Raw genomic sequence first — 20,641 nt, 5'->3', positions numbered from 1 at the left:
GTGGATACAGCAAGGCTAATATATCTGGGCCTAGACAGTTTCATGTCCTTGGCCTTGTGGCAGATCAGTTCTGTTAAAACGAGTGTGATTTAAGCACAACAACAAAACTGAGATAATCAACAATGAAACAACATGTTCTGCACTGCAGCCATGGGGATCACAGCTTGTGTGTGACTGTTGCTGTACCAATGACATTACGGTACATTGAAAACTAAACTGCTATCTACACAACAGTCTCTCTGAGATTGATACAGCAAACGGTTGTTGGCTCAATTCTCCATCACCACACCACTTAAATATAACAACAATTCAATCAAAACTATGCAAACTTCTCAGGGCATTTATAAAAATGTAATTAAACAGTAACGGATTGTATACATTTCTTCATTTGCAGGTGGACTAATGACTAGGTGTTCTATCACTACTCCAGGTTCCAATAACCCTCCAAACACATCCACTAGTCCTACTACATAGCAGCCACACACACACAGCACTGGGTGTTGCATTAGTGAGTGTATGAGAGCTGCCTTCATGCAAAGCAGAAGCAGTGGTGCCAGCGGTGGTGGGATTTACAACTAGCAGCAGCTCAGTGAAACCTGCATGCAGGCAGGCTACGGACGCAGGGTGACAGTACAGGACAGTACAGGGTGTTAGGGACTGACAGGGACTGATGCATCCTGCTAAGGGGGTCAACCTACAGGCCCTGCTGCTGTGGCCATGCAGAGATGCGTTACTGGGGTGGTAACAGTATTTCACCGGCAGGCTGCGGGCCCGGCTCAGCCTGCTCTGTTCAGCCAGGGCCCTGCCCGCCGTGTCACCCCTGCCGGAGCCTGAGGTACTGATGCGGAACCCCCCATGGGGCCCAAGACCCACCCCTGGAGGAAGCAGGCTTCCTTTACGGTTATTAACGAGGGGTACAGCGGTGACCTCTCCCTGGGGGACCGGGGGGTCCTGGTGGAGGGAGGGGCGAGGCAGTGCTTGGGGGCGCATGGCATTAGAGGTGATGGTGGAGGGCGGCGAGGTGCAGTTGGCAATTTTTATCGATGGGTTTTGTAAAGATGATCTAACTTCATCCTTCACTGTCAAACAATGGAGAATAAACAGAGTGAAAAAGATAAGCTGGGGAGAATGAGGTTCCTAGATAAATAGAATGGCAAAATGGTATTTACTTTACAATTTATCTTGTGCGGTGAAATATTACATTGAATGCAGCTTGTGTGTTAAAAAAATCTAGATGTTATTATATTCAGCAGATATATACATTTTAGGATAAATGTTATGGATTACATTTCTGCTTATTTTTTTAAAACATGTACAGTAAACATGCTAATACACAGTAACAAAATAAATCATTATTAAAACAATCTTCTATAAATTATTAATAATTTCCCCTGCATGTGAATGAATCACTAAATATTTTAAGGGGGAAAAGTTCATGTGAATTTCATTGTTGGACCATTTATTTCCCCCTTGAAGATGACTTGAGAAGGGACTGAATGTGTGCCATGAAAGCAGCCATCATTTTCTCGGTAATTGACGATGACACCTCGGTTTTACTTAGCACCACTTAGGCACTTGGCATACGCTTAAAATAAAATGTTCAATATGACATTTCCTTTGCCATTCCTAATAAACATGAATTAATTAAAAGCTGTTTCTGCTTTTTTTCTCCCTCTCATTCCATTTTACTACACAGCGTGTTAGAACAAAGCAGTAACACAGCCTGTCTGAAAATAGTCACCCCAAATGACTTTCCAAACCCCTCTATAGGCAAATGTAGAGGACGTATCCCCATAATACTCTTACAGTATTGGTAGGTGGGAATTCACCTTTTAAAACCACAGTGGAATGATTTCTATTAGAATTCTCGGAACACACAAAGAAGAGAGGAAAAGAAAAGAATGGAGAGGTACAAAAGTAAAGCAAAAAAAGAAAGGAGGAAAAGAGGGAAAGAGGATAAGGGAGGGAACAAGAATATCTGGTCTTCAAAGCGGAGGAGCGCAGGGGAAGTGTTCTCTTGTCCTCCTGCTGGTTAGTCGGTTGGTACAGTAGGTTGCTAGGTTGTTGTATGTGTCGTGGTCTTGGCCCCCCCAGGGCGCTAAACAGAGGTTTATCCCAGCCGTCAGCTGCCTCCTTGATTTACGGCGCGCCACCGATAGCTCCTGGATTCATCTGGCCCTTGTCAAACACGCGCAGCATTAGAGCACGTTCACACACCCTGGCAGGTCCACTGTTCACTCAGAACAGCCCAGACGGCAACTGTCCCTACCAGAAATGCTAATCACAAGACGGGGCGATCACGTATGCAAGCCCCCATCAGGGTCCTATGCAAATCACAGACAGGAAAAGACAGCAGGGAGAATACTGTTGAAGGTATTATTGTCCGTGTATTGTATCTGAGCTATAAGTTTGATGTGTGTATTAATATTAGGGTTACCGGTACATTGGTATCATAGTATTTTGGGGTATTTTTGCTATGTGACATTATGGATTATTATGGTTTGTATTACTAGCATTTATGTATTATTCATATTATTTTATAATATTGTTAGCATTAATATTATCATTACAGCTATTTTTGTTATGGTATCATACAGTACTTCTGTAGTTATGATAAACACAGAAAGCAGTGTATTATACAGTAAGCATCTGAAATGGTTATTAAACTGTAGGATAAAAAAACTGAAAAATAATGTTATAACAAACAAACAGCATGGAACATTCACATTATCTATATGAAACAGGACAGAAATTAGTACATTTGGTCAATACTATACTTTATACTGAGAGATTTACCTAAATTGCAATCTGCTTTGAACCGAACGCCGGTCTCTTTTTGACTTCCCGTTATCCCTGGTGTTGTAGCGCCCTCTGCTGCTAGACGCAGCACAATACAAACACAACTGTATTGGTCTGAACATAACGTCATCAAGAACAAGAGCATGGATCTTAAATCAATTATTACAAATATACTGTATGTTCAGCATATATAAAGGACATATGTTATACAGTTAGGGAGGAATCTGTTTTGTACTGAATTGGCTAGGTCAATTAGTGAGAATATAGTTATTATCTATGCATTTCTGATGTAAAAAGTAAGGGGGGCTTATAAAATGACAGACATGAGATTCATTTACACATCATCACTGTGGACAAACTCTGTTATTATTGTCAAGGAACACGGCATCAATTCACATCATGTACAGCAGAGACTAAGATGGTAGCTTAGCGTTCTAGAACTGAAGGGGAGAACAAAAAGCAAAACAAAGCATTGTATTAATACTCAGGGGGTGGGGGGTGATATGGCGAGGGGACTACAGTATTATAGGTCTAAACACGAGGAGGGGTTTGGGTGGGGGTGGTCGCAGAAGCAAGGATGGGGAGGGACAGAGAAACACACTTACGTGATCTGACATATCCATTATACTTATATTTGGCTGAGGAGAAGTGCAAGAGACAAATGAAAGGTTACATGGAGGAAGAGAGTGGTGATGTTCATGATGAGAGTGACAGACAGAGACAGACAGACAGAAAAGACAAACAGAACTGAGAGACAGACACCCCAGACAGACATCACGACAGACATCCCAGGCAGACATCATAGACAGACAGATATCAGACAGACATCATAGACAGACAGATATCAGACAGACAGATATCAGGCGGACAGACATCACAGACAGACACCACAGACAGACATCACAGACAGACATCTATCAGACAGACAGATATCAGACAGACATCACAGAAAATAGAGATCAAATGATTTAAGATGGATGTAAAATGAAGTTTTAAAAAATGGTTAGACAACAATTAATTAGAACTACTTAAACACATTGGTGATCGCGCAAAATGTGAGCTGAATGGAGAGAATAGTGCAGAATGGTAAAAGAGGAGGCGATGGATGGGGTGAAGGAGTTGAATGAGAGAGATGGACTGTATGGCCACAGAGAGAGCGAGGTGAAACAGGGGAGGGGATAAAGTTGTGCTTCTGGAAATTGAAACAAAACTGTGGCACTGTGGGATGTTATCAAAATCCTGTTTTGTGGTTAGCAATCATTTTCAGACGAGCTGAATTGAACTCCCCACTCCTAAAGTAGCTCAGCAATGTGCTGATGTTTTTCCCCTTACATTGAATCTACTCCAATACTTTTTAGTTTTTTGTTGAGCTATGATGGAGCTATCGAGAGTTTTTTTTAAGACTATCCAATTATAAAGTGTTTCCGGGGAGAGTGGAGAGAGAACGAACAACACACAGAACGGACGGATGAGCCCAGACTACAGACTGAACAGAACACACACCAAACCCAAACAGAAAGACAGTCACACAAACATCTACCCTCTCCCATACCTCCCAATAACACACACACTGAGGGAGGGACAAAGAAACACACACACCACCGTCTGGACAGTAGCACCCCTAACCCACCATAGTTACTAAGTGATTCTAAGTTAGCCATTTCAGAGTACTTCACAGTTCAGAGGAATAAATCTTAGATGAAGAAGTGGATATAGTCATTTGTATGAAGGAAACAAGGCAGGGCTCTGGTCAAAAGTATGGCACAATATATAGCAAATAGGGTGCTATTTGGAATAGAGTCAAAGGGAGAATCTCCTTTTCATACTCCTCGTATCCTCTCTCCTCGTATCCTTCTCAAACCCCATTGGATGAGAAAGACAGAGGTCCCTCTAGTCGGATCTTCTCCTCCAATGGGTTTTGAGAAGGAGGCGAGGAGAGAGGACACGAGGAGTATGCAATGGATATTCTCCCATAGACTGAACTAAGCTAGCCTAGCCCTCCCTGCTCTGCTCTGCCCTGCTCTGCTCTGTCTTCAACAGTAAAGGTCACAGCGAAGGCCCAGGGCTGCCTTGTGACACACACCCTCAAATAGGGACCCTCGCTGGCCCTGGCATCTGTCGCTATCGATCTACCTGCGTCCGCAGAGGCGGCAGGCTAACTGGCTAGCGTCTGAGGGGTAGAGCGACGGAGGAGCGTGGAGGGCCACAGAGGGGGGAGGGGGGAACCAAACTTGCCTGGTGGACAGGACCTGTCAGGGCAGGTTTTCGTGATGGACCAGCAGAGCCAGGGAAATAAAAATGCTAACATAATTTCCACGTCAGGCTGGATAAGGATCGCCTGCCGCTGAGACACACACACATATACCCATCTCCCTCTAAGTCAGACACAGACTAGCCACAGCCTTATGTCTCTGGTTCACAGCAGACAGCCCAAGCCCCAACCCTCTGGCTCCAGGCCCAAACCGCTTCTCCTGTCCCCAACCCTGCCCAGCAACCCCAACCCCAGCTCCAACTTCAGCCTAAACCTCTTCTCCTGACCCTAACCTTACCCTAACCAAGCATCCCCAGCTGCCAGACCTGAATCTTTGCCCCAGATGGTCCCCAGAAGTTGAGACAAACAACGCCCTGAGAGACCAAAAACAGCGTGTCCCAAAGATGACAACACCTGCACAAGGTTTACTTCCTAGCTGAATCACTGCTCTTACTTAGGAAGGAGCACCCCCACTTCAGACTTAAGACACGGCTATGTCTTCTATTAGCCCGTCCATGGATATTTCAATTGGCAACTCTGCATAATGTGTGGTCTAAATGTAAAGTGCCTCGCAGATTCACTATTCAAGAAGAAACCAGTTGAAAATCAATTTCAGATGTGAATGAAGTCATCGTGGTCAGAGACATCTTATCCACTCTGAAAGAGAAAAACATGGAAAAAGACAGAGGAATTCCAGCGATAGCGATCTCTAACCCACTTTGTTCACCGAAAAATAGGTTTTGTTCAGAGTTAAAGGGGAAATCTGTAATTGAAATAACAAAGGAATTCCCAGCCCCAGTTTCGGTAAAAAGTTTAGGGATGGGGCTGGAGAAATGTAACAACTCTCAAATTCATAGACATGGATGCAAGGACTGACCATCCATGATAACAAAATGATTGTATTAACAATGTTTTAAAGGTACGCAATACGCAAAAATCGCAACACCATTTCCTGGTTGCTAAAATTCTAATAGTTCGCCTAATTTCAATTCATGTGACAACACAAGCAATTGTAGAACATCATTGTGCTATCTAAACCACTTGGAAATATATTTTCAATAACCAAATATATTGTATTTTCAGCTGTTTGAAGCTGGTGTACAAAATCCAAAGTAAAATACCTTAAGAACGGGAAGCATAGAAATAGCGCACATAGAACAGATATACTGCTTCTTAGGCTTGTTTTTAACGAGAATGTATATGTGAATTTGGTCGGGTCGCCCAAAACATTACATATTGCAGCTTTAAGACTATATAGTGTTTGCTTACATTTTCTTTGCTTATAAACATTGGAGTAAAACAAGCTTATATTTTTGGTTCTGATGGGGGTACAACTGTTGAACTAAGCTCATGATGCATTTATAAATTATATTCTTAAAAATTCAATGGGTGCACACTATTAATTTATACATTGAGTGTATAAAACATTAAGAACGCCTTCCTAATATTGGCTTGCACCTCTCCCCTTCTGCCCTCAGAACAGCCTCAATTCGCCGGAGCATTGACTCCACAAGGTGCTAAAACCGTTCCACAGGGATGCTGGCCCATGATGACGCCAATGCTTCCATGGTTGTGTCAAGTTGGCTGGATGTCCTTTGGGTGGTGGACCATTCTTGATACACACAGGAAACTGTTGAGCATGAAAAACACAGCAGTGTTGCAGTTCTTGACACTAAGCATGGTGCCTGGCACCTACTATCATACCCCATTCAAAGGCACTTCAAGACATATTTTGTCTTGCTCATTCACCCTCTGAATGGCACACATACACAATCCATGTCTCAATTGTTAAAAATCCTTCTTTAACCTGGCTCCTCCCCTTCATCTACACTGATTGAAGTGGATTTAACAAGTGACAGCAATAAGGGATCATAGCTCTCACCTGGATTCACCTGGTCAGTCTATGTCATGGAAATGTGTTTATAATGATTTATACACTCAGTGTAAGTCCAAAAAATGGATGTAGTAACTGCAGATTTCCCCTTTTAAGCAGCAATCTGCGGTTGAAACAATAAAAAGCACCGGCCCAATACCGTTTATGTAAAAAGCTAAGGGATGGGGCTGGAGAATGTAACCATTCTCAAATTCATAGAAGGAGCTAAGGATGCAAGGACTGACCATTGGCTGAGGGAAATTGATGCTAAAAATATTGTGGGAGCTGTTTTGTTAGACTTCTGTGCGGCTTTTGACATTATCGATTACAGTCGGCAGATGGAAAAAAGTATGTGTTATGGCTTTACACCCCCTGCTATATTATGGATAAAGAGTTAGCTGTCTAACAGAACACAGAGGGTGTTCTTTAATGGAAGCCTCGCCAACATAATCCAGGTAGAATCAGGAATTCCCCAGGGAAGCTGTGTAGGCCCCTTTTTTCAATCTTTACCAACGACATGCCATTGGCCTTGCGTAAAACCAGTGTGTCTATGTATGCGGATGACTCAACACTATACACGTCAGTTACTACAGCGAATGAAGTCACTGCAACACTTAAAAAGCTGCAGTTAGTTTCATAAATGGGTGGCAAGGAATAAGTTAATCCTAAATATTTCAAAAACTAAAAGCATTGTATTTGGTAAAAATCATTCACTAAACCCTAAACCTCAACTAATCTTGTAATAAATAATGTGGAAAGCTAGTGAGGTGACTAAACTGCTTGGAGTAACCCTGCATTGTAAACTGTCATTGTCAAAACATATTGATACAACAGTAGCTAAGATGGGGAGAAGTCTGTCCATAATAAAGCGCTGCTCTGCCTTCTTAACAACAATATAAACAGGGCAGGTCCTACAGGCTCTAGTTTTGTCACACCGGGACTACTGTTCAGTCGTGTGGTCAGGTGCCACAAAGAGGGACCTCTGAAAATTACAATTGGCTCAGAACAGGGCAGCACAGCTGGCCCTTAAATGTACAGGGACAGATAACATGAATAATATGCACGTACATCTCTCATAGCTCAAAGTAGAGGAGAGATTGACTTCATCACTACTTGTTTTTGTGAGAAGTATTGACAAGCTGAATGTACCGAGGTGTCTGTTTAAAATACTAGCACACAGCTCAGACACCCATTCATACCCAACAAGACATGCCACCAGAGGTCTCTTCACAATCCTCAAGTGAACAGACTATGGGAGGCGCACAGAACTACATAGAGCCATGGCTACATGGAACTCTATTCCACATCAGGTAACTGATGCAAGCAGTAGAATCAGATTTAAAAAACAGATAAAAAGACACCTTATGGAACAGCGGGAACTGTGAAGAGACACATACACATGATAAGACATGCACTCTACACACAGATAATGTGATAGTAGAGTAGTGGCCTGAGGGAACGCACTTAATGTGCTGTGAAACATGTCATGAAATGTCATGTAATATTTGAAATATTGCTGGACTACAGGAAGAGTAGTGGCTGCCTTGGCTAACGGGGATCCTAAATAAATACAAATACTAAATACCGCCCATGATATCAACATTATAGTTTTAATAACCATGTTTTGAGGCAATATGATGTTTGTTTACATTGTTTACAAACGTAGTAAAACAAGCTTATATTTTGGGTTCTGCTAGGGTAGGACAGTTGAACAAAGCCCATGGGGCATTGGTACGCTTTATTCTTCAAGAATCAATGGGTACATATCATCAATTTATAAGTCCAAAAATGGATGTAGCAACTGCTGATCACCCCTTTAAAGAGAACAGGAAAGATTTAGTCTTCCATGAAATCATACGAGGGGCTGAGGGAGGAGAGAGATCAGTAACTACCCTAATAGCCAGTAATTGGTGCAGAGGGAGAGTAGTGGCCCACCAACATACAAGAGGCAAAACCAAACTCATCATCAGGCGGTTGACACTAATCTAGTCTGAGTTCACTTGCAGATGGTGGGAGAATGCTGAGGTGGAAATCATATGGGGCTGATTTCTCCCTTTTCCCCTCTATCCAATCACTGCCATCTCTCTTTTCCCTCTATCCAATCACCCTACATTATTCATCTCATATGCATACGTATATACTGTACTCTATATCATCTACTGCATCCTTATGTAATAGATGTAATACTAGCCACTTTAACTATGCCACTTTGTTTACATACTCATCTCATATGTATATACTGTACTCGATACCATCTACTGTATCTTGCCTATGCTGCTCTGTACCATCACTCATTCATATATCTTTATGTACATATTCTTTATCCCCTTACACTATGTATAAGACAGTAGTTATGGAATTGTTAGTTAGATCACTTGTTGGTTATTACTGCATTGTCGGAACTAGAAGCACAAGCTTTTCGCTACACTCGCATTAACATCTGCTAACCATGTGTATGTGACAAATAACATTTGATTTGATTTGCTATTTCCCTTTACCACTGTCATCTCCCTTTACCCTCTCTCCTCTGCCTGGGTCTTCTGATAGGTCCAGACAGCCCTAGAAGAGCAACAAAGGGCTTGTTCCCCATGCTTTTGCATGCAGCGCTAACTTGTTCAAACTGTTTCCACTAGCATTGCTACAAGCTCCAAAAATGCGAGCCAGGAGATTCTGGATGATGCTAAATAACCAGCAAACAAAACAAAAAAAAATGGTTTGGATGAAACACGTTCAGGAAGTCGCAAATAATGAAAATTTAATTATTTAAATCTATCCCTTTAAGGAAAGAACAAAACATGATCTTCTGGGTTCCTGATTACTGAGGAAGAGGAGAAAGTAATCTGATGGGACAAAGATAAAGTCTGGGAAAACAGAGAGGGAGTTATTTATTCTAATCCTTTGGAGTAGCTCGCTACTTAATTACAAGTGAATCCATATATGTTGGCTGGTTGTGGCTGGATGAGTATCATGGCTGAGGGTCACGATCCGAACTGGGTATAACTCAACACTCATCATATTCATTGTTTTCTTATTGGAAGATTAACCGCTTTCCTAGGATGAAAAGAGATCAACTGTCAACAACTACAGACCACAACACTCTGACAGACAGTCATATTATCACATAGGGATCATGTAATAAGCCATGGTGAGAACGTTCAAGGGACACGTTGTGTAAAGCATGAATCATAGTCCACAGACGCTGTAGTCTGGAGTCCCAATGTGACATAGCTACATGACTCTGAGACCATCCGCGGGGGGGGGGGGCACAGCCCAAACGTACACCTCCTCACAATTTCAAACCAACACGGCTCCGGTACGCGTCCTCTATTCATTTGAATGTGTTGACAGTTGGAGAAACTGCTAGAGCTGCGCTGAGAATTCGAAAAGTATGAAAGCCAACAGTCCAATATTCTAGAACACTGCTGTGTGTATATGTACATGTTTTGGATTTTGATAAACACTTAAGTCTTGCAATGAGGCTGTAAACACTGACATCCTCATGGACATCATTATGCACAATAGGGTGTGGCCACAAGGGAGGGTGTGATATTGTGAAGAGCCAATAAATCAACCTTTGCTAAGCCCAAACCCTCATTGGTAATACACAACGAAATTAAACACTGACCACCCCATGCTAATCGGAAGACTTTCGGGAATGTTATGGTGGACTGTGGCTCCACAGGAACCTGGTAAAACTAAGATGGAACTGTGGCTAGCCACCGGAGGGCTCTGAATGCACCGTCAGCATGCAGTCAAAGCTACTAACTCATTTTGGAGCTAAGTAGTGCTGATGTTGACAGCAGTGAGTTATATTAATAATATAGCTAACTGAGCAAGTTAACATACACTTGGAGAATACAAGTTATATTAACTGGCTAGTTAGCTAACTAACGTTAGCAACATTTTCAATGTTGGTCAATGAGCGCTAGCAAGCTAACCAGCTAGCAAACAATGCAACAAAAGTATAATTTCGGATTCATAAAAATACTCCATCAACAGGCACTGCATTTCAGGAATCACAGTCCCAAGTACACCTGGTGTACTGTTAAATTATTTAGCCATTTAAACAACTCGTTTTTTTATGAACACCCTCCAATTTTGCCATTGCCCTCATTGGCTTCCATTCTTTTGAAATGAGAGCTTGTCCATGTGTTGGACTCAAGCTTGGTTAGCGAATGTTGCTATCCACTGGAGCGCTGCAATGGTTGCCTAAAACTCTGGGATGGGCTTAGCAAAGGGGAAATTGAAGTCTCTGTTGATGTAGGTAGGAGGTCATCCCATTGTGTATGATGATGTCATTTTGTTTATTCGTGTAACTTTAAGATGAACCCCATTTGATATGCTACATATCTACATTCTCTATTAATATCGCTCTATGAACATCACTCGAGCATGGCTCTCGTTCCTGCACAAGTCAGTCCTGTGAGCTTGAAATAAAATGATCAGGAACAGAACAGAAACACAGTTAGCAAGAAGGTTCCCCTAAAAGCATGGGATGCCTTCATAAAAAAAGGAAGACAAAACGACAACAAAAATAAATCAAAACTGTCATCAAGATATTGCATACAGTCAGAGATAAAGCATCCCTTCAACATAGTCACATTTTATACATAATATACTGCATTAGAAATAATATAATACACCAAACACCAACTGTCTAATAACACAGTCACCACACGAGTGCTTGACTGATGTAGCATGTGCTAGCCTCAGAGCTAACAGCTACAGTAAAGCAGCACCACAAAGCAACACCACCATCCCCACCCAATAAATAATAAGAATAAACACTACTCAAATGAATGATACTACTACTACTAATAATAATAACAATAAATACATTTAAATAAGCCACGACTATGGAAGCACGCCACGTGGACGACTTTACGTATAAAGCACATACAGTACACACATGTATACCTACACATGAAACACACACACACATACAGGGCACACACAACAGACATGTAACAACACGTGTTGGGCGGTGTAACTTACAGGCACGTAAAGTGGTTGCGCAATCATGAACAGAGACAGAGGAGAGTGGGTAGGCCCTCTGTAGGGTGTCCATGTTACAATGTACACTGCCTGACATGCAAGAGCAGTCTCGCTCTGAACGGCCGCAATCAAAACAACATGCCAGTTTCATTTGTTTGTAGACGGACATCTTGGCTACAGTCATGTTTTGGGATGAGAGGAAGAGGAAAAGCAGCAGGTTAATGGCAAAAGGAGAAACACTCATGTTGGGAAGCCGGAAGGTTCCTTCCATAAAGGAGATAATAAGTGCAAAGCCTTAGATGCCAGCTCTAACGGGCTTGAGACCCTACAAAAGACCAGTAATGGGCACCTAAAATGTTTGGGAGATTCATACAGTGTGGTCCAAAATGATTGAGACTCTTGATAAAGACGAGCAAAAATAACTGTATACAAGACTGTACATTTAAATACAGAGCTATATTGTATGCTTAAAACAATTGGGAAATTATCTTATTTTATACTAATATAATTGCTCAGAGAAAGAGATTGCTTAAATAAGTTCTATTTTCTCTTAAAGGGTCCAAATTATTGACACCCCTGTTTTCAATACCTTTCAATACCTCAAGCTTTGATTATTTGAGTCAGCTGTGTAGTGCTACTGTAGGACAAAAACCAAAACGTGCACCCACAGGGGCCCCCAGGACCAGGTTTGGGAAACCAGAAACCAGAGACCATTCCTTCATACAGAATCCTTCCAGATCCTTGATATCCTTCATGTGTGTTTATGGGCTGCCCTCTTCAATTCAAACCACAAGATTTCAATGGGTTTCATGTCCGGAGACTTGCGATTGCAAAAATGTAGATTTTGTGGCCAATTCATAATTGGATTATTACATACGCCACTCCTAGTTATATATACATATCTACTTCAATAACCTCATAACCCTGCACATCGACTCGGTACTGGCACCCCTTGCATTTATCGAAGTTATCTTTATGTATCTACTTTTACTTGTATTATTACGTGTTTTACTTTGATATTACTTCTCTATTTTCCTTCTCTCTTCATTGTTGGGAAGGGCCCGTAAGTAAGCATGTCATGGTTAGCCCACACCTGCTGTTTACGAAGCATGTGATGAATAACATTTGATTGGATTGATTTGATTTAAGCAGAGAAGAACCCCATACCTCCTGTAGAATATGGTGGTGGGTCTTTGATGTTATGGGGCTATTTTTTTTCCACTGGTCCTGGAGCCCTTGTTAAGATCAACGACATCATGAACTTTACCCAGCACCAGGACAATTTAGCCAAAAACCTGCTTGCCTCTTCCAGCAAGACAGTAGCCCCAAGTACACATAAAAATTCACAAATAAATTATTAATTGGCCACAAAATCTAAATGTTCCAATCGCCATCTGTCTCCAGACTTGAAACCCATTTGAAAACCTGTGGTTTGAACTGAAGAGGACAGTCTATTGGCAAACATAAAGGATATGAAGGATCTGGAAGGATTCTGTACAGAGGAATGGTCTAAGATCCCTCCGTTATTCTCGCAAGGTGAGGTATTGAAAGGTATTAAAAACAGGGGGGTCAATAACTTGTTAAACAAATTATATGAGCAATTGTATTAGTATAAAAATATATAATTTCCCTTTTTGCATACAACATAGATCAGTATCTTAGTTATTTATTTTATACAGTAATTTATCAAGGCTGTCAATAATTTTGGACCCCACAGTATACAGCTAGAGTGCCAAACTGCTTTTGTTTCTTTGCAGTGAGAATTGTGTGCAATATATTATCAAGGCCAAAAAAAGCTTTTTTCAAAGTTATCCTAAAGTCTTGTTTAGATCAATACAGTTTTGAGCAATTTGAATGTTGTAGTCCAATTTAACTTGTAGTACAGATGGTCTTAGGCTCAAGGGTCAAGCTGTGTCCAAAGGCTGAAAATGCCATAACAGGTATACAGGCCAATATGACAGTGGGGGAGAGGGGGGAAAGGGGGCAGGGGTAGATGGAAGGGGAGTCATTCTGGGGTAGAAGAGTAGCATGGGCAATGTCTTCAGCAGCAAACCTCCTAGAGACATATATTATTCCATTCAGAACAGACCATAACATCCTCTATGCGTCTGGCTAAAGGTGTGGATCACGTACCTGTATCCCTTCATGCAGGTGCAGCAGCCCTGGTCAAGGCATCATCACACTACTCTATTGGCTGGACTGGCCTTACCATGCTAGTCTATAATACAAGAGTTTCACTAAACCAGCACTCCCCCAGAGAGGTTTGTGTATGTGTTTGCAAGTTACTGTGGATGTACATGGAGTACAGATGAACTCTCTTAATTTGACCCTGCTTCTCACAGCAGGAAACATATCTTGCATGCAGCAACAGGAAACCTGAATTATTATGTGGATTACAATTCATGGGCATTTTTGTAGGGGTTGATACATTTTTCATTAGGGCATTTTAAAGTGAAAATTAAAAACTTTAGAAGTCATTTTAAACCTTTGCATTTCCTGCTGCACAGAAAAATTATCTGCGACAACAGAGTGATCAAATTAAGATGGCAGATCTGTATGTAAAACATTTGAGGTGTGTGTGTGCGTGTACAGTAGATGTGTCGAGGTCTTAACCCCCAGGAGAAGTAGCAGTAGGTAGTGAAAGCCCCTCAGAGCAGCAGTTCTAGATTTCTGTGACTCTGGTTCAGGCAACAAACAACAATCCCTGGTTCCCATTCCCCCTATGCCAGGGTACCAAGTCACTAACTCACTCTAACACCCTCACAGAAACTCTGGCACTCTCTCAGAGGAGAACTAGAAGTGTACTTTTACTGTTTTAACCATGTGTGGCTAGGAGCCCAAACGAGGTGGCAGGTTTCAGTTTGTGGCCAGAGAGAGAATGGGGAGCGAGGCCTGGCCCCAAACAGGGAATGTGTCCTGTAAACAGCATGCATAAGCGCTTTAGAAGCATTCATAAGCGCGCATAGAGAGATCACAGCGATTAAAGAGAGGGAGTGTGGTAACTGTTTACAGAACAGAAACAGTTTTGGAGGCGTGACAGACATGCAGTGTGGCTTTCGTTTCATGCTGAACTCAGTTTTATTATGAGTTCTTTCTAGGCTGGGCATTCAGTGGAACACAGTACTGTACATGTAGTTGTTGGTTAGTGAGACATGGGAGGGGGAGATGGAGAACACGACATGTCAATGTGTTTGACTCAAATGACTTCACACATACCCGTTACCCTGATCTACTACAGTACGGACTACAGTGTCCCTTTTAGGACATTCTTCACCACAAGAGTCCACAAGAACATGACTGTCTGTGTACATTTTGTCAAAGAAAGGTGATTGTTAACACAACTGCGCTGTCTCATTTGTTTGTGGTTCTAGAAATAAAAGTATGTTTTTGTATGTCCCATTCAACATTACACCTGACAAAACGTACAAAGACATCATGAAGCCAGTGTTGAAAATCGATAGAGAAAAGGATGTCCTAAAATGTCCACCTGACTAACGGACATTGATCCTCTTAAGTGAAAGACAACCCTATTCAGCAAGAACTCGATGAGCAGTGTTGACTTTGAATAGTAAATCAATCTTGGTCATATTATATTAACAGTCATATTATATTAACATATGGATACTTATAGAAAGCAATCAAACTAAAACCACTTTTAAACTCTCCAGTTATTGTACCATGTTGCAAAGCACAAATGGAAATAGAGGAATGCATAAGACAAAGAACAGCTTTCCCTTGAAATACTCACTTTGTGTTCAGACTTCTTCAACCAACCAAACCAAACCAAACCATCAAACATTGCAACCATAAAACCTACCTGGACTCAGGGGCAGACGTAGCATAGTAAAAGTAAATTCCATCCACTCCAATTTGTATGATATGTTACGTTTCATATGGTAGTTATTCATTTGTGTATGTCCATCATCCATTTCTTATGATAAGTAAGGAATTCAAATTCGTATGATAATGTTGTGAATTGAATTTCGTACAATATGTTCCGAAATGCAATTTGTACAATAAGTTTAAAATTTGCAAAAACATATGACGTTACGAATTCCAATTTGTTGTAGCTAGGCTAGTGGTTAAGGTTAAGGTTAGAGTTAGCTAACATGCTAAGTAGTTGCAAAGTAGATAAAAAGTAGTAAGCAGTTGCAAATTAGCTAAAATGATCAAGTAGTCCATGATGAGATTTGAACACGCTAGACGTTGGCATTATACGCTCACCCTTCCACACCGACCAACCACCCACTTTTGCCTTAAGTAATCTTTTGTCTTATGTGACCATACCAAATGTAACAAATCACACTAATTCAAATGTCCCAGATTTACTTTTACTATGTTACGTCTAGACTATGAGACCAGGCTGCATAAAACACAGCCACGGGTTAATTTATTCAATGATGAAACTAAAGTAAGAAAACTTTTCCCTTTAAAGGTTAAGATACACCTACAGTTAACTGCAACCATAGAGATATTACCATTACTAGTACAGTAACTGCAATCAAATCAATGGGTCTTTGATGGTTGGACCGGCGCCCATATTGAGTATACTAGTGTTCCAGTCAAAATGCACATTTTATTTTACAGTTCTAGTAATTCTATAACAGTCTATGACTGAAACACCCTGTTGCTCATCATATTCTGGCTGAATAGGTTTCTGAGGATGTGTGTCAGTTTCCTTCAATAGGCTACATTCAGGACTGTGACCATGGCCATCTAGTGGCCAAATGGCAGTACAACATTGGCGCGTAAAATAACTGTCTAATGAAGCCGTTTTCTTTCACTCAGGCCACTGAGGGCAGTGAGTAAAAAAGGACCTGATGACCATATAGAATTGAAATGCAGTGTGGCTGGGGGCGACGACACTTCAATTCTAAATGCACTGATGAACTATGTGTAATGGTATGACTGGAGCTGGGCAGAGGACTAGAGCACTGGGGGGTGGGGAAGGGACCAGAAGCAGTGAGGGTGGTACGACCAGATTGTTTTGATTGTGTTTTGCAACATTGCTCAATAAGCTGAAATATTTTAAGACCTTCCCACAAGAACACTTTCTGCTTTTCAGAAAATACAGCAGCGTGCAAAATAGCCTCTAAAAATAAAATCAAAATATCAAAAAAATCAATGACTAACGTTACCTATATCAATCTGTGGGTTTGATATTTCAGATTGTCACCACATCCATGTACAACTTTCTCAGAGCGTGACATTAGAGAGAGGAGGTAAGGAGGACTTAAGGACAGATGACAAAGTTTAGGATTGGGTTTCTAATACAGATCTGTTCAGTTTAACAACCAAATATTAACTTTTTGAAGTGAGTCAAAGAGAGTTCATGTACTTCTATGATAAAATCACACTCCACTCTGTCATCTGAAATGAGTCTGAGGCTGGGCTAGACTATGGGCCTATGAGGAGACACACTAGACAATCAGATTCTGGTTTGAGTTTGGGTTCTGCTGTATTCCTTCAGGTCTGGTCTGAGGCAGGACAGTGTAAAGATGAGAGGCGAGGAGAGGGATGCAAATGCTACACTGGTAACATGCAACATAGAATACAGTATACTATTGGCTGAGAAAGAGAAAAGACACTTGCACTGCACTCTGGGTAGGAGGGAACCCGTGTTTCTTTTACTCACAATAAATCACTACCAGAGAAGGTTCAAATAAAGAAGTGGTGTTTCCCGGCGGCAGTAGGGGAAGGAAATAAAATCAACAAAATGTCAATGGTCATAAAAACATGGAAAAAATAAACAACAATAACAACAGAAACAAAACAGAACAGAAGACAAACTTCCATTCTAGTAATGGAACGGTCATCTCTCTAAATGGGAGACACAGAAACCCCAAATAATCTACAATAGAACAGTCTTGTTTCAGGTACAGTAAATCTAGTGGACCAATGCATGATTACCAATTACACTATAGGGCCAACCCAAACCGTACTGTGCTGGCTTGGATACATTATGTTCACATTGTCCTTTCCAGCACGGTTCCAGCAACTGTAGTGGATATGTAACCAGGCCAGCCTAATACAGCTCGGCTTGCCTTGTCTCAGTTATACTGTGAATCAGACAAAACAGGTCTCTGGTTCTCTCTACCTGACAGACTACGAGACCTACAGTGTGAATAATTGAGATGACACAGACAAAGGGAAAGGACGTTGGAGATCATGTGTTTGGGCATAGGCCGCTTACTGTAACTGTCACTGACCTTTCTAGATGTACAGAGACTACAGGACGCTAAATGATTTAACATGCTAACATGTTGGGACAAGTGCCCATGTAGGTCAGGTGGTAATAAGGCCCTGCCTCTGAATTAATGCTTTCAATTCAGGCTATTCAGGAAGTAAACCAAAAATACAACATATTATTTTCCTCAATGAGTTTACTTCTTGAATTAACTGAATTGAAATGGAATTGAACCCAACCCTGGTACACATTCTCTAATTCCCAGTCTGACCAATAGTAATATTGAGTCATATTCCAAGTCATTCACTGCTGGCAGATGTTTTTGGTGGAATGCCTGGGCCAATAAGGTGCTCTGATTCTGTATGGTTGGGCCAATAGGGAGTCTGGTTGTCTGCCCCAATGACCCCTGAGCAGAGGAACACCATTGGCTCATTTATTCTAACACCTGACTGAGGTCATTACCTCTGCCTGTGTCACAGAGTCACTATGGCGATCTGACAGCCTCCTTCTTCTGCTCAGCTACTCCTGTCATTCTACCTCTCCCTGACATTCACTTATTCCATCGTTAGCATACTGATGTAGAACTCCCACTCTTTCTTTCTCTCTTTGCCGGTCGTCTCGCTTCCTTTCTCTCTCTGTATTTTTTTGCCCTCCAGACTTCAGTCCACCCTTCTAGCTAGTTTCATCATTATGATACATTCTTGACATGATAGGTTCACATATTCAAAATAGAAATTAAATTAAATGAAAAAAAAATCTAACAAAATGTACACAATGTTGCCTGTACTGTTTGTTTGGATTGTGAAAATAATACGATAACACATTGATTTCAGATCATACCACAATGAAGGTTTGAAAGTTGTGATCACAGTTGATACACTCAAAAGGGACTCAAGGTAATCACTGGGGCAATTTCCATTTCCATTTTATCACTGTAAAAGGACATTCCTATGAGAAACAGTAAGGGATATGACAATCTTTATTATTGCACATCCTAATCATACTTCAGAGACATTGGGGGATAGGGGAGGGGTTGGGGATGGGGATGGGAGGGGGTCATGAGAGGGGTGGGTGGTGGTGTTGTGGACGGAGAGTAGCTGTACTCACGTCGTTTGCAGCCACACTTTTTGATCCGTTTGGGGTCTGTGATGTCGTCGTGACAAGCTTTGCAGTAGAAAAATGCTCTGGGGGGGGAAACAGCAGCATAGACATTTATTATCTTGGTATGCAACTTACACCAATTGAGTTCTATCCATTCCACCAGGTTGAGCTGGCTTTCACTTTTACCAATGATATTTATAGGAGTTAAATGAGTTTAATAGCCACCAAGAGAGTTAAGATAGAAAACAGACAAGGCCTTAAACTGAGACTGTGACCTTTTCTTCTGCCATTACCTCTTTACTTCTTTGGCGTCGCTGGCGATGAAGAACCCCAGAGTTCCTTCCTGCATCTTTACGTGGTTCCCCGGGTTGATGAGGATGCTGGGTAATGGGAGAGATAGATGACATCACGCTCTGTAGGCGCTGTTACGGCCGTTAGAGTCACACTCACACGCTAATCAAGAGGAATGGTACACACACACACCCACCATCAACCCTCTAGCTGGAGCTACACTACTACAGCGATATAGAATGGCCTGATTGGATTGGTCAAAGGAATCACAGCTTCTGCAGTCTCCAGTTGCTTTGTTTGGAGAGTGGTATGGAATGGAAGTACTGTAAATGCTATCAGTGTGAGCTAGTAGGCCACTGTATGGAGGTGGGTTTTTGTTCAAGTGTTATTGTGTCGAAAAACACCTTGCCTCTTCCATTGTTTCCATGTTCAGCCACCTTCTCTGAGGCTACTCACACAGATGGACAGAATGCGCAACAGCATGAGTTGGTTTGTACATTTTAATTCTTTTCTTTTTCACCATGGTTCTGATTGGCTTGGATGGGGTTTGGGGCAAGGTTAGGAGGGATGTGGGAGGGGGGGGCAGAAAGAATTAAAATTGTTGTTATGGAGTGGTTTCAGTCTCAGACGTCAGAGCCAATCAGCTATCAGAATGATGTAACGGGTGTGTTACACTACAGTTAGATACTGTTACCTGGGTTAGTACTGGACAGTGGAAGGCAAGGGAATGAACAGCCCTCGGACTAAGACTACAGAGGAAAAGGAATCATCTGCTATAGGCTTAAGTGTTGTTATATAGTGTATTATAGTATTGTTAAAGTACTGCTACAGTACTGCTTTCGTGTATTATAGTATTGTTATAGCACTGCTATAGTACTGCTACAGCACTGCTCTAGGGTATTTGAGCTAAGAAATGTGATATGATATGCATTTTTGTCTTTACATTATCAGTGTCCATGTTGATTTATCAGGGAGAACAAATTAATAACCAAGAATCTGAGGGAAAATGGCCATGTAATATTATCTAATGGATAAGTAATATTCATACTCAAATTTGTTCTAACCCCTAACACTGTAACCCCTAACCTCACAGACCCTAAAACTGTATCTGCAAACATATGTCTACAGTAAAGAAGATAATGTA

At 41.5% G+C, this 20,641-nt stretch overlaps 1 protein-coding gene across 7 annotated transcripts in view; it reads right to left on the bottom strand.

The window, feature by feature from the left end:
- The window catches only part of LOC118371387 (calcium-activated potassium channel subunit alpha-1-like), a 315,283-nt gene that overhangs the window by 36,780 nt on the left and 257,862 nt on the right, over window positions 1-20,641 (bottom strand). For 5 of the 7 annotated variants that reach the window (XM_052474855.1, XM_052474850.1, XM_052474853.1 and 2 more), the window contains 2 exons: window positions 19,500-19,586; window positions 19,213-19,289 (listed from right to left, as the gene is read on the bottom strand). In XM_052474855.1, the coding sequence (XP_052330815.1) occupies window positions 19,213-19,289; window positions 19,500-19,586 (164 nt within the window). Of the gene's footprint in view, window positions 1-11,918; window positions 12,093-17,553; window positions 17,563-19,212; window positions 19,290-19,499; window positions 19,587-20,641 lie in introns of all 7 variants that reach the window. The other 2 variants (XM_052474861.1, XM_052474854.1) reach the window with 2 other exon arrangements.

Source organism: Oncorhynchus keta, chromosome 2, assembly GCF_023373465.1.
Source record: "Oncorhynchus keta strain PuntledgeMale-10-30-2019 chromosome 2, Oket_V2, whole genome shotgun sequence".
Classification (NCBI taxonomy): domain Eukaryota; kingdom Metazoa; phylum Chordata; class Actinopteri; order Salmoniformes; family Salmonidae; genus Oncorhynchus; species Oncorhynchus keta.
This window is presented reverse-complemented; position numbering and strand designations above follow the sequence as displayed.